Source organism: Pan troglodytes, chromosome 2, assembly GCF_028858775.2.
Source record: "Pan troglodytes isolate AG18354 chromosome 2, NHGRI_mPanTro3-v2.0_pri, whole genome shotgun sequence".
Taxonomy (NCBI): Eukaryota; Metazoa; Chordata; class Mammalia; order Primates; family Hominidae; genus Pan; species Pan troglodytes.
Genome location: NC_086015.1, coordinates 201,566,522 through 201,579,334, shown reverse-complemented (window position 1 = coordinate 201,579,334; position 12,813 = coordinate 201,566,522). Strand labels below are relative to the sequence as shown.

The following is a 12,813-nucleotide window of genomic DNA, read 5'->3' as shown; positions in this document are numbered from 1 at the left end:
AACCCTAACCCTAACCCTAACCCTAACCCTAACCCTAACCCTAACCCTAACCCTAACCCTAACCCTAACCCTAACCCTAACCCTAACCCTAACCCTAACCCTAACCCTAACCCTAACCCTAACCCTAACCCTAACCCTAACCCTAACCCTAACCCTAACCCTAACCCTAACCCTAACCCTAACCCTAACCCTAACCCTAACCCTAACCCTAACCCTAACCCTAACCCTAACCCTAACCCTAACCCAAACCCTAACCCTAACCCTAACCCTAACCCTAACCCTAACCCTAACCCTAACCCTAACCCTAACCCTAACCCTAACCCTAACCCTAACCCTAACCCTAACCCTAACCCTAACCCTAACCCTAACCCTAACCCTAACCCTAACCCTAACCCTAACCCTAACCCTAACCCTAACCCTAACCCTAACCCTAACCCTAACCCTAACCCTAACCCTAACCCTAACCCTAACCCTAACCCTAACCCTAACCCTAACCCTAACCCTAACCCTAACCCTAACCCTAACCCTAACCCTAACCTAACCCTAACCCTAACCCTAACCCTAACCCTAACCCTAACCCTAACCCTAACCCTAACCCTAACCCTAACCCTAACCCTAACCCTAACCCTAACCCTAACCCTAACCCTAACCCTAACCCTAACCCTAACCCTAACCCTAACCCTAACCCTAACCCTAACCCTAACCCTAACCCTAACCCTAACCCTAACCCTAACCCTAACCCTAACCCTAACCCTAACCCTAACCCTAACCCTAACCCTAACCCTAACCCTAACCCTAACCCTAACCCTAACCCTAACCCTAACCCTAACCCTAACCCTAACCCTAACCCTAACCCTAACCCTAACCCTAACCCTAACCCTAACCCTAACCCTAACCCTAACCCTAACCCTAACCCTAACCCTAACCCTAACCCTAACCCTAACCCTAACCCTAACCCTAACCCTAACCCTAACCCTAACCCTAACCCTAACCCTAACCCTAACCCTAACCCTAACCCTAACCCTAACCCTAACCCTAACCCTAACCCTAACCCTAACCCTAACCCTAACCCTAACCCTAACCCTAACCCTAACCCTAACCCTAACCCTAACCCTAACCCTAACCCTAACCCTAACCCTAACCCTAACCCTAACCCTAACCCTAACCCTAACCCTAACCCTAACCCTAACCCTAACCCTAACCCTAACCCTAACCCTAACCCTAACCCTAACCCTAACCCTAACCCTAACCCTAACCCTAACCCTAACCCTAACCCTAACCCTAACCCTAACCCTAACCCTAACCCTAACCCTAACCCTAACCCTAACCCTAACCCTAACCCTAACCCTAACCCTAACCCTAACCCTAACCCTAACCCTAACCCTAACCCTAACCCTAACCCTAACCCTAACCCTAACCCTAACCCTAACCCTAACCCTAACCCTAACCCTAACCCTAACCCTAACCCTAACCCTAACCCTAACCCTAACCCTAACCCTAACCCTAACCCTAACCCTAACCCTAACCCTAACCCTAACCCTAACCCTAACCCTAACCCTAACCCTAACCCTAACCCTAACCCTAACCCTAACCCTAACCCTAACCCTAACCCTAACCCTAACCCTAACCCTAACCCTAACCCTAACCCTAACCCTAACCCTAACCCTAACCCTAACCCTAACCCTAACCCTAACCCTAACCCTAACCCTAACCCTAACCCTAACCCTAACCCTAACCCTAACCCTAACCCTAACCCTAACCCTAACCCTAACCCTAACCCTAACCCTAACCCTAACCCTAACCCTAACCCTAACCCTAACCCTAACCCTAACCCTAACCCTAACCCTAACCCTAACCCTAACCCTAACCCTAACCCTAACCCTAACCCTAACCCTAACCCTAACCCTAACCCTAACCCTAACCCTAACCCTAACCCTAACCCTAACCCTAACCCTAACCCTAACCCTAACCCTAACCCTAACCCTAACCCTAACCCTAACCCTAACCCTAACCCTAACCCTAACCCTAACCCTAACCCTAACCCTAACCCTAACCCTAACCCTAACCCTAACCCTAACCCTAACCCTAACCCTAACCCTAACCCTAACCCTAACCCTAACCCTAACCCTAACCCTAACCCTAACCCTAACCCTAACCCTAACCCTAACCCTAACCCTAACCCTAACCCTAACCCTAACCCTAACCCTAACCCTAACCCTAACCCTAACCCTAACCCTAACCCTAACCCTAACCCTAACCCTAACCCTAACCCTAACCCTAACCCTAACCCTAACCCTAACCCTAACCCTAACCCTAACCCTAACCCTAACCCTAACCCTAACCCTAACCCTAACCCTAACCCTAACCCTAACCCTAACCCTAACCCTAACCCTAACCCTAACCCTAACCCTAACCCTAACCCTAACCCTAACCCTAACCCTAACCCTAACCCTAACCCTAACCCTAACCCTAACCCTAACCCTAACCCTAACCCTAACCCTAACCCTAACCCTAACCCTAACCCTAACCCTAACCCTAACCCTAACCCTAACCCTAACCCTAACCCTAACCCTAACCCTAACCCTAACCCTAACCCTAACCCTAACCCTAACCCTAACCCTAACCCTAACCCTAACCCTAACCCTAACCCTAACCCTAACCCTAACCCTAACCCTAACCCTAACCCTAACCCTAACCCTAACCCTAACCCTAACCCTAACCCTAACCCTAACCCTAACCCTAACCCTAACCCTAACCCTAACCCTAACCCTAACCCTAACCCTAACCCTAACCCTAACCCTAACCCTAACCCTAACCCTAACCCTAACCCTAACCCTAACCCTAACCCTAACCCTAACCCTAACCCTAACCCTAACCCTAACCCTAACCCTAACCCTAACCCTAACCCTAACCCTAACCCTAACCCTAACCCTAACCCTAACCCTAACCCTAACCCTAACCCTAACCCTAACCCTAACCCTAACCCTAACCCTAACCCTAACCCTAACCCTAACCCTAACCCTAACCCTAACCCTAACCCTAACCCTAACCCTAACCCTAACCCTAACCCTAACCCTAACCCTAACCCTAACCCTAACCCTAACCCTAACCCTAACCCTAACCCTAACCCTAACCCTAACCCTAACCCTAACCCTAACCCTAACCCTAACCCTAACCCTAACCCTAACCCTAACCCTAACCCTAACCCTAACCCTAACCCTAACCCTAACCCTAACCCTAACCCTAACCCTAACCCTAACCCTAACCCTAACCCTAACCCTAACCCTAACCCTAACCCTAACCCTAACCCTAACCCTAACCCTAACCCTAACCCTAACCCTAACCCTAACCCTAACCCTAACCCTAACCCTAACCCTAACCCTAACCCTAACCCTAACCCTAACCCTAACCCTAACCCTAACCCTAACCCTAACCCTAACCCTAACCCTAACCCTAACCCTAACCCTAACCCTAACCCTAACCCTAACCCTAACCCTAACCCTAACCCTAACCCTAACCCTAACCCTAACCCTAACCCTAACCCTAACCCTAACCCTAACCCTAACCCTAACCCTAACCCTAACCCTAACCCTAACCCTAACCCTAACCCTAACCCTAACCCTAACCCTAACCCTAACCCTAACCCTAACCCTAACCCTAACCCTAACCCTAACCCTAACCCTAACCCTAACCCTAACCCTAACCCTAACCCTAACCCTAACCCTAACCCTAACCCTAACCCTAACCCTAACCCTAACCCTAACCCTAACCCTAACCCTAACCCTAACCCTAACCCTAACCCTAACCCTAACCCTAACCCTAACCCTAACCCTAACCCTAACCCTAACCCTAACCCTAACCCTAACCCTAACCCTAACCCTAACCCTAACCCTAACCCTAACCCTAACCCTAACCCTAACCCTAACCCTAACCCTAACCCTAACCCTAACCCTAACCCTAACCCTAACCCTAACCCTAACCCTAACCCTAACCCTAACCCTAACCCTAACCCTAACCCTAACCCTAACCCTAACCCTAACCCTAACCCTAACCCTAACCCTAACCCTAACCCTAACCCTAACCCTAACCCTAACCCTAACCCTAACCCTAACCCTAACCCTAACCCTAACCCTAACCCTAACCCTAACCCTAACCCTAACCCTAACCCTAACCCTAACCCTAACCCTAACCCTAACCCTAACCCTAACCCTAACCCTAACCCTAACCCTAACCCTAACCCTAACCCTAACCCTAACCCTAACCCTAACCCTAACCCTAACCCTAACCCTAACCCTAACCCTAACCCTAACCCTAACCCTAACCCTAACCCTAACCCTAACCCTAACCCTAACCCTAACCCTAACCCTAACCCTAACCCTAACCCTAACCCTAACCCTAACCCTAACCCTAACCCTAACCCTAACCCTAACCCTAACCCTAACCCTAACCCTAACCCTAACCCTAACCCTAACCCTAACCCTAACCCTAACCCTAACCCTAACCCTAACCCTAACCCTAACCCTAACCCTAACCCTAACCCTAACCCTAACCCTAACCCTAACCCTAACCCTAACCCTAACCCTAACCCTAACCCTAACCCTAACCCTAACCCTAACCCTAACCCTAACCCTAACCCTAACCCTAACCCTAACCCTAACCCTAACCCTAACCCTAACCCTAACCCTAACCCTAACCCTAACCCTAACCCTAACCCTAACCCTAACCCTAACCCTAACCCTAACCCTAACCCTAACCCTAACCCTAACCCTAACCCTAACCCTAACCCTAACCCTAACCCTAACCCTAACCCTAACCCTAACCCTAACCCTAACCCTAACCCTAACCCTAACCCTAACCCTAACCCTAACCCTAACCCTAACCCTAACCCTAACCCTAACCCTAACCCTAACCCTAACCCTAACCCTAACCCTAACCCTAACCCTAACCCTAACCCTAACCCTAACCCTAACCCTAACCCTAACCCTAACCCTAACCCTAACCCTAACCCTAACCCTAACCCTAACCCTAACCCTAACCCTAACCCTAACCCTAACCCTAACCCTAACCCTAACCCTAACCCTAACCCTAACCCTAACCCTAACCCTAACCCTAACCCTAACCCTAACCCTAACCCTAACCCTAACCCTAACCCTAACCCTAACCCTAACCCTAACCCTAACCCTAACCCTAACCCTAACCCTAACCCTAACCCTAACCCTAACCCTAACCCTAACCCTAACCCTAACCCTAACCCTAACCCTAACCCTAACCCTAACCCTAACCCTAACCCTAACCCTAACCCTAACCCTAACCCTAACCCTAACCCTAACCCTAACCCTAACCCTAACCCTAACCCTAACCCTAACCCTAACCCTAACCCTAACCCTAACCCTAACCCTAACCCTAACCCTAACCCTAACCCTAACCCTAACCCTAACCCTAACCCTAACCCTAACCCTAACCCTAACCCTAACCCTAACCCTAACCCTAACCCTAACCCTAACCCTAACCCTAACCCTAACCCTAACCCTAACCCTAACCCTAACCCTAACCCTAACCCTAACCCTAACCCTAACCCTAACCCTAACCCTAACCCTAACCCTAACCCTAACCCTAACCCTAACCCTAACCCTAACCCTAACCCTAACCCTAACCCTAACCCTAACCCTAACCCTAACCCTAACCCTAACCCTAACCCTAACCCTAACCCTAACCCTAACCCTAACCCTAACCCTAACCCTAACCCTAACCCTAACCCTAACCCTAACCCTAACCCTAACCCTAACCCTAACCCTAACCCTAACCCTAACCCTAACCCTAACCCTAACCCTAACCCTAACCCTAACCCTAACCCTAACCCTAACCCTAACCCTAACCCTAACCCTAACCCTAACCCTAACCCTAACCCTAACCCTAACCCTAACCCTAACCCTAACCCTAACCCTAACCCTAACCGAGACCACACATTGCACTCCAGCCTGGGTGACAGAGCATGACTCTGTCTCAAAAAAAAAAAAAAAAAAGAAAAAGAAAAAGAAAAAAAGACAGAGAAAAGAAAGCCAACAAGACACCATTAGGCAAACCATTGTCAGGTTATGGGAGTTTGGGAAGGAAAGTAGAGAAAGGAGAAGAAAGCTTATTTAAAGAATGGCTGAAAACTGCCTAAATCATGGGAAAGATTTAGACATCTAAATCCATGAAGCTTAAAGATTCCTAAAGAGGTTCAAACCAAATAGATACTCACCAAGTCACAATATAATCAAATAGTCAAAAGTTAAAGAAACTTTGCAGGTCAGGACAGACTCGAGTAATACATTCAAAGTGCTGAAAGAAAAAAACTGCCAGCAACTAATACTATGTCTGACAAAGCTGTCCTTCAGAAAGAAAAAAGAAATAACGTGCTTCCTCGACAAACAAAGCTGAGGGCATTCAGGACCACTAGGTCTACCTTAAAAAAATGCTTAACGGAGTTTTTCAAGTAAACATGAATGAAGTTGGGAGCAGTGGCTCATGCCTGTAATCCCATTTTGGGAGGCTGAGGTGGGTGGATCACCTGAGGTCGGGAGGTCAAGACCAGCCTGGCCAATATGGCAAAACCCCACCTCCAGTAAAAATACAAAAAATTAGCCAGGTATGAAGGCCACTGAGATCGTGCCACTGCACTCCAGCCTGGGTGACAAGAGTCAAACTACATTTCAAAAACAAAAAAACAAACAAAAAAAACAAAACTTGAGGCCTGGCCTTCTGCTCCTCTCCAACCCCCCCTTCTCTGGGCCCAAGCCACCTTGGCTGAGGAGGGGGCGAGGTGTGAGCCCCTGCCAGGAACCCCCCGCCCGGACCAAGTACTCGGCCCCCAGGCCTGCGTTCAGTGAGGCCTCCCGTGGCGTCAGCATGTTCGTGTGGAGGAATGTGGAAGGTCACTCTGTGGCCATGTTCCCCTGGTACTCCATCCCCTTCCTCACCCCTCCCTGCAGCCACACGAGGCCCAGCAACCTGCCAGTCACTCAGTGGCCTCCAACCAGAGAAAACAACCTGCCAAGTTGGCAGCTGTTGCTCATGAGCATCCACCAGGTGGGACAGGGAGTGTTGACCCTGGGCGGCCCCCTGGAGCCACCTGCCCTGAAAGCCCAGGGCCCGCAACCCCACACACTTTGGGGGTGGTGGAACCTGGTAAAAGCTCACCTCCCACCATGGAGGAGGAGCCCTGGGCCCCTCAGGGGAGTCCCTGCTGGACAGTGAGACAGAGAATGACCATGATGATGCTTTCCTCTCCATCATGTCTCCTGACACCCAGTTGCCTCTACCACTCAGATGATGTCAGGCCCAGTCCCTCAGTGCCCTGCGCAAGGAACAGGACTCATCTTCTGAGAAGGATGGACGCAGCCCCAACAAATGGGACAAGGACCACATCCGGTGGCCCATGAGTGGCGGTCATGATCTTCAGCAAGCGGCACCAGGCCCTGGCAGGGCGCACCAGGGTCACTCCAACCAGGATATCCGGACCGTCAGCCAGATGCTGAGCGAGCGGTGGTACACCCTGGGGCCCAATGAGACGCAGAAATACCACGACCTGGCCTTCCAGGTGAAGGTGGCCCACTTGCAACAAGGACCGAAAGAAGTCCAGCTCAGAGGCCAAGCCCACAAGCCAGGGGCTAGCAGGAGTGTAACAAGGGCTCGTGGGAGCGGAGCATATCAGAGATGGGCACTGCCACTGCCCCTGGGGTGTCCTCTGAACTCCTGTCAGTTGCAGCCTAAACACTCCAGAGCTCGGATACCAAGGAGCAGCTTCTGTGGGGCAGAACGGCTGCACACAGTCAGGGAACCTGGCTCAGCCTGGCCCAAGCCTTCTCCCACAGGGGGGTACACAGCCTGGACGGCAGGGAAATAGACCGTCAGGCACTACAGGAACTGACACAGGTGGTGGTGTCTGGCACTGCATCATACTCTGGCCCAAAGCCTTCTACTCAGTATGAAGCTCCAGGCCACTTTGCAGCCCCTGGTGAGGGAGGTGACCAGTGGGCAGCCCTGCTGCTGCCCACTTGAGATGCTCATTCCCAGCACATGGCCAGTGAGGACATAGCGAGTGACGAGGAGCACACGGTCATCCATGAGGAGGAGGGGGTGATGATGTCATTGCTGATGATGGCTTTAGCACCACTGACACTGATCTCAAGTTCAAGGAGTGGGTGACTGACTTGAGAGTGGGGACAACTCTGGGGAGGAGCCAGAGGGCAACAAGGGCTTTGGTGGGAAGGTACTTGCACCTGTCATTCCTTCCTCCTTTACTCCTGCCGCCCCTTGCTGGTTCCTGAGCCCCCAGGGTCCCCCGATCCACCTGCAGCTTTTGGCAAAGTCTATGGTCCCACCCTGTCCTCCCCCTACACATACTCGGATGCTTCCTCCTCAACCTTGGCACCCACCTCCTTCTTACTGGGCCCAGGATCCTTCAAAGCCCAGGAGTATGGTCAAGGCAGCAGAGCGGGCCCCCTATGGCCCCTACCCCTGGGGATGGGGACCCACGGACGCCTTCCAAGGCGACCTGTTTCCTCCCAATGGATCCTGCCACCTTCTGGGGCAAGAGACCTGAAAGTGTGGGCGACCTGGAGCTACCAGGCTCCTCAGTCATCAGGGTCCCTCCCAACACTAAGGCTTTCCTAGGCAGGAGCTGGGCTGAGCCACCCGGGGGGCAGAGGGGGGCTGGACTCAGGTGAGTATGGGGGTGGGGGCTCCTGCACTTCGACACAGGCAGCGGGAGGGTTTTCTCCCCATTCCCTCTGCACTCCCAACTTGAGCTATACTTTTTAAGAAAGTGATTCACCCTGCCTTTGCCCCCTTCCCCAGAACAGAACACGTTGATCATGGGCGATATTTTTCATTGTGCCAAAAAGTTGCCGTGACCGTCATTAAACCTGTTTAACACCAAATAATAAGTAAAATAAAATAAAAAATTCGGGCTTGGTGCAGAAACTCACCCCAAATAAATCACCTACCAGAATATTTACATAATGGTGGAAATATTCCAAAATTCAATATTTTGGGATTTATACACAAAAGATAAACAAATTAGAGGCCAAGAGGCTGCCGGAAGGGAAAAACGGGGCCTGGGAAGGCCGTTGTGAGGAATGAGCTGGGCCTAAAGAGGCCGCTGGCAGGCGGGAGCTGGGCCCGCCGAAGCGGCCGAGAGGCAGGAGCTTTGGACTCGGGAGGCCGCAATGAGGCAAGAGCTAGCTGGGCATGGAGAGTCCGCTGTGAGTCTGCTGTGAGTCCAGGCCCATGCAGGCCTTCGAGAGGCAGGAGGCCGGGCCTGCAAAGGCCCACTGGAGGTCAAGTTCTGGGCCTGAAGAGGCCACCAAAAGTCAAAAGCGGGGCCTGGGAAGGCCGCCAAGAGCCATGAGCTGGTCTGGGCTGAAAGAGGCCACTGGGAGGCAGGAGGAGCTGGGCCTGGAGAGGCTGACTCGAGGAAGTTTTGCACCTGGAGAGGCCGCCGAGAGGACGGAGCTGGGCCCGGGAAGGCCGACTTGCTGCTCTTCCAGGCCCAATTCCAGGCCGACTTGACGACGACTTGGGCCTGCAGAGGCCGCCGGGAGGCCGGAGCTGGGCCTGGAGAGGCCGACTTCAGGACGATTTGGGCCTGCAGAGGCCGCCGGGAGGCCCAAGCTGGGCCTAGAGGAGCCCACCGACCTTGCCATCGGAGGGCAGGAGCTGAGCCTGGAGAGGCCACCGTGAGGCCTGAGCTGGGCCTGGGGAGCTTGGCTTCGGGAAGTGGTGGGCCTACCAGGGCCGCTGGGAGCTGGGCAGGAGCTGAGTCCAAAGACGTTGTTGGGAGGCCAGAGTCAGGCCTGGAGACACAGCCGGGAGGAAGAGCTGGGCCCGGAGAGGACGCCGGGAGGCTGCAAGTGGGTCTGGAGAGGCCGATTTGAGGAGGCCCGGCCTCCGCCTCCCACATGGCGGCCTCTGCAGGCACAGCTGTTTCTCCTGGCTGCATCTCCCGCCTCCCAGGAAACAAGCTTTTTTGGCTCAGCTCCCGCCTGCGTTTGTAGACCCCGAAGTTTCGGCAACCAAGCTCTTCAGACCCACATCCCGCCTCCCAGTACCTGAACAGTCCCAGCTCCGGCTGGAGAACAGAGTCTGTAGGCCCCGCTGTTGCCTCAGAGGGGTGTCTCCAGGCCCAGCTCTCGCCCCACCGCGACCTCCCAGGCCCAAGTCCCTGCCTGCCTCCCAGCAGCCCGCGTGCGACCCTGCTCCTCCCTCACGGTGGCCTGTTGAGGCAGGGGCTCACGCTGACCTCTCTCAGCATGGGAGGGGCCGGTGTGAGGCAAGGGCTCACACTGACCTCTCTCAGCGTGGGAGGGGCCGGTGTGAGGCAAGGGGCTCACGCTGACCTCTCTCAGCATGGGAGGGGCCGGTGTGAGGCAAGGGCTCACACTGACCTCTCTCACCGTGGGAGGGGCCGGTGTGAGGCAAGGGGCTCACGCTGACCTCTCTCAGCGTGGGAGGGGCCGGTGTGAGGCAAGGGCTCACACTGACCTCTCTCAGCGTGGGAGGGGCCGGTGGGAGGCAAGGGGCTCACGCTGACCTCTCTCAGTGTGGGAGGGGCCGGTGTGAGGCAAGGGCTCACGCTGACCTCTCTCAGCGTGGGAGGGGCCGGTGTGAGGCAAGGGGCTCACGCTGACCTCTCACAGCGTGGGAGGGGCCGGTGTGAGGCAAGGGCTCACGCTGACCTCTCTCAGCGTGGGAGGGGCCGGTGTGAGGCAAGGGGCTCACGCTGACCTCTCTCAGCGTGGGAGGGGCCGGTGTGAGGCAAGGGCTCACGCTGACCTCTCTCAGCGTGGGAGGGGCAGGTATGAGGCAAGGGCTCACGCTGACGTCTCTCAGCGTGGGAGGGGCCGGTGTGAGGCAAGGGGCTCAGGCTGACCTCCGTCAGCGAGGGAGGGGCCGGTGTGAGGCAAGGGGCTCAGGCTGACCTCTGTAAGCGAGGGAGGGGCCAGTGTGAGGCAAGGGCTCACGCTGACCTCTCTCAGCGTGGGAGGGGCCGGTGTGAGGCAAGGGCTCACGCTGACCTCTCTCAGCGTGGGAGGGGCCGGTGTGAGGCAAGGGGCTCACGCTGACCTCTCTCAGCGTGGGAGGGGCCGGTGTGAGGCAAGGGCTCACGCTGACCTCTCTCAGCGTGGGAGGGGCCGGTGTGAGGCAAGGGCTCACGCTGACCTCTCTCAGCGTGGGAGGGGCCGGTGTGAGGCATGGGGCTCACTCTGACCTCTCTCAGTGTGGGAGGGGCCGGTGTGAGGCAAGGGCTCCCGCTGACCTCTCTCAGCGTGGGAGGGGCTGGTGTGAGGCATGGGGCTCACTCTGACCTCTCTCAGCGTGGGAGGGGCCGGTGTGACGCATGGGGCTCACTGTGACCTCTCTCAGCGTGGGAGGGGCCGGTGTGAGGCAAGGGCTCACGCTGACCTCTCTCAGCGTGGGAGGGGCCGGTGTGAGGCATGGGGCTCACTCTGACCTCTCTCAGCGTGGGAGGGGCCGGTGTGAGGCAAGGGCTCACGCTGACCTCTCTCAGCGTGGGAGGGGCCGGTGTGAGGCATGGGGCTCACTCTGACCTCTCTCAGCGTGAGAGGGGCCGGTGTGAGGCAAGGGCTCACAGTGACCTCTCTCACCGTGCGAGGGGCCGGTGTGAGGCATGGGGCTCACTCTGACCTCTCTCAGCGTGGGAGGGGCCGGTGTGAGGCATGGGGCTCACTGTGACCTCTCTCAGCGTGGGAGGGGCCGGTGTGAGGCAAGGGCTCACGCTGACCTCTCTCAGCGTGGGAGGGGCCGGTGTGAGGCATGGGGCTCACTCTGACCTCTCTCAGCGTGGGAGGGGCCGGTGTGAGGCAAGGGCTCACGCTGACCTCTCTCAGCGTGGGAGGGGCCGGTGTGAGGCAAGGGCTCACGCTGACCTCTCTCAGCGTGGGAGGGGCCGGTGTGAGGCAAGGGGCTCACGCTGACCTCTCTCAGCGTGGGAGGGGCCGGTGTGAGGCAAGGGCTCACGCTGACCTCTCTCAGCCTGGGAGGGGCCGGTGTGAGGCATGGGGCTCACTCTGACTTCTCTCAGCGTGGGAGGGGCCGGTGTGAGGCAAGGGCTCACGCTGACCTCTCTCAGCGTGGGAGGGGCAGGTATGAGGCAAGGGCTCACGCTGACGTCTCTCAGCGTGGGAGGGGCCGGTGTGAGGCATGGGGCTCACTCTGACCTCTCTCAGCATGGGAGGGGCCGGTGTGAGGCAAGGGCTCACGACCTCTCTCAGCGTGGGAAGGGCCGGTGTGAGGCAAGGGGTTCACACTGACCTCTCTCAGCGTGGGAGGGGCCGGTGTGAGGCAAGGGCTCACGCTGACCTCTCTCAGCATGGGAGGGGCCGGTGTGAGGCATGGGGCTCACTCTGACCTCTCTCAGCATGGGAGGGGCCGGTGTGAGGCAAGGGCTCACGCTGACCTCTCTCAGCGTGGGAGGGGCCGGTGTGAGGCAGGGGCTCATGCCTCTGGGCAGGGTACCAGAGGCATGGGCATCAACAGGCCACTGTGAGGGAGGAGCTGGGCCACACGCGGGCTGCTGGGAGGCAGGCAGGGACTTGGCCCTGAGAGGCTGCCGTGGGGTCAAGAGCTGGGCCTGGAGAGGCCCCTGGGAGGCAAGAGCGGGACCTGCATAGGCTGTTCTCCAACCATTGCTGGGCCCGTACAGGCCACCGGGCGGCAGGAATTAGGCCCGAAGAACTTGGCTGGAGAAAGTTCGGGGCCCACAAAGGCGGTTGGGAGCTGGGCAGGAGTTGAGCCAAAAGAGCTTGC

The 12,813-nt window shown here is 55.8% G+C and overlaps 1 protein-coding gene and 1 pseudogene across 1 annotated transcript; one reads left to right on the top strand and one right to left on the bottom strand.

Annotated features, from left to right (window-relative positions):
• The first annotated feature begins 6,602 nt into the window (after positions 1-6,602).
• On the top strand, positions 6,603-8,953 carry LOC134809641 (protein capicua homolog; annotated as a pseudogene).
• Positions 8,954-8,997: 44 nt separating this feature from the next.
• LOC134809642 (putative uncharacterized protein FLJ44672) lies at positions 8,998-10,372 on the bottom strand. Its single transcript, XM_063807467.1, has one exon. It carries the CDS (start codon positions 9,983-9,985, stop codon positions 9,134-9,136), a length of 852 nt encoding a protein of 283 aa, XP_063663537.1. The 5' UTR covers positions 9,986-10,372; the 3' UTR covers positions 8,998-9,133.
• Between the last annotated feature and the right edge of the window lie 2,441 nt (positions 10,373-12,813).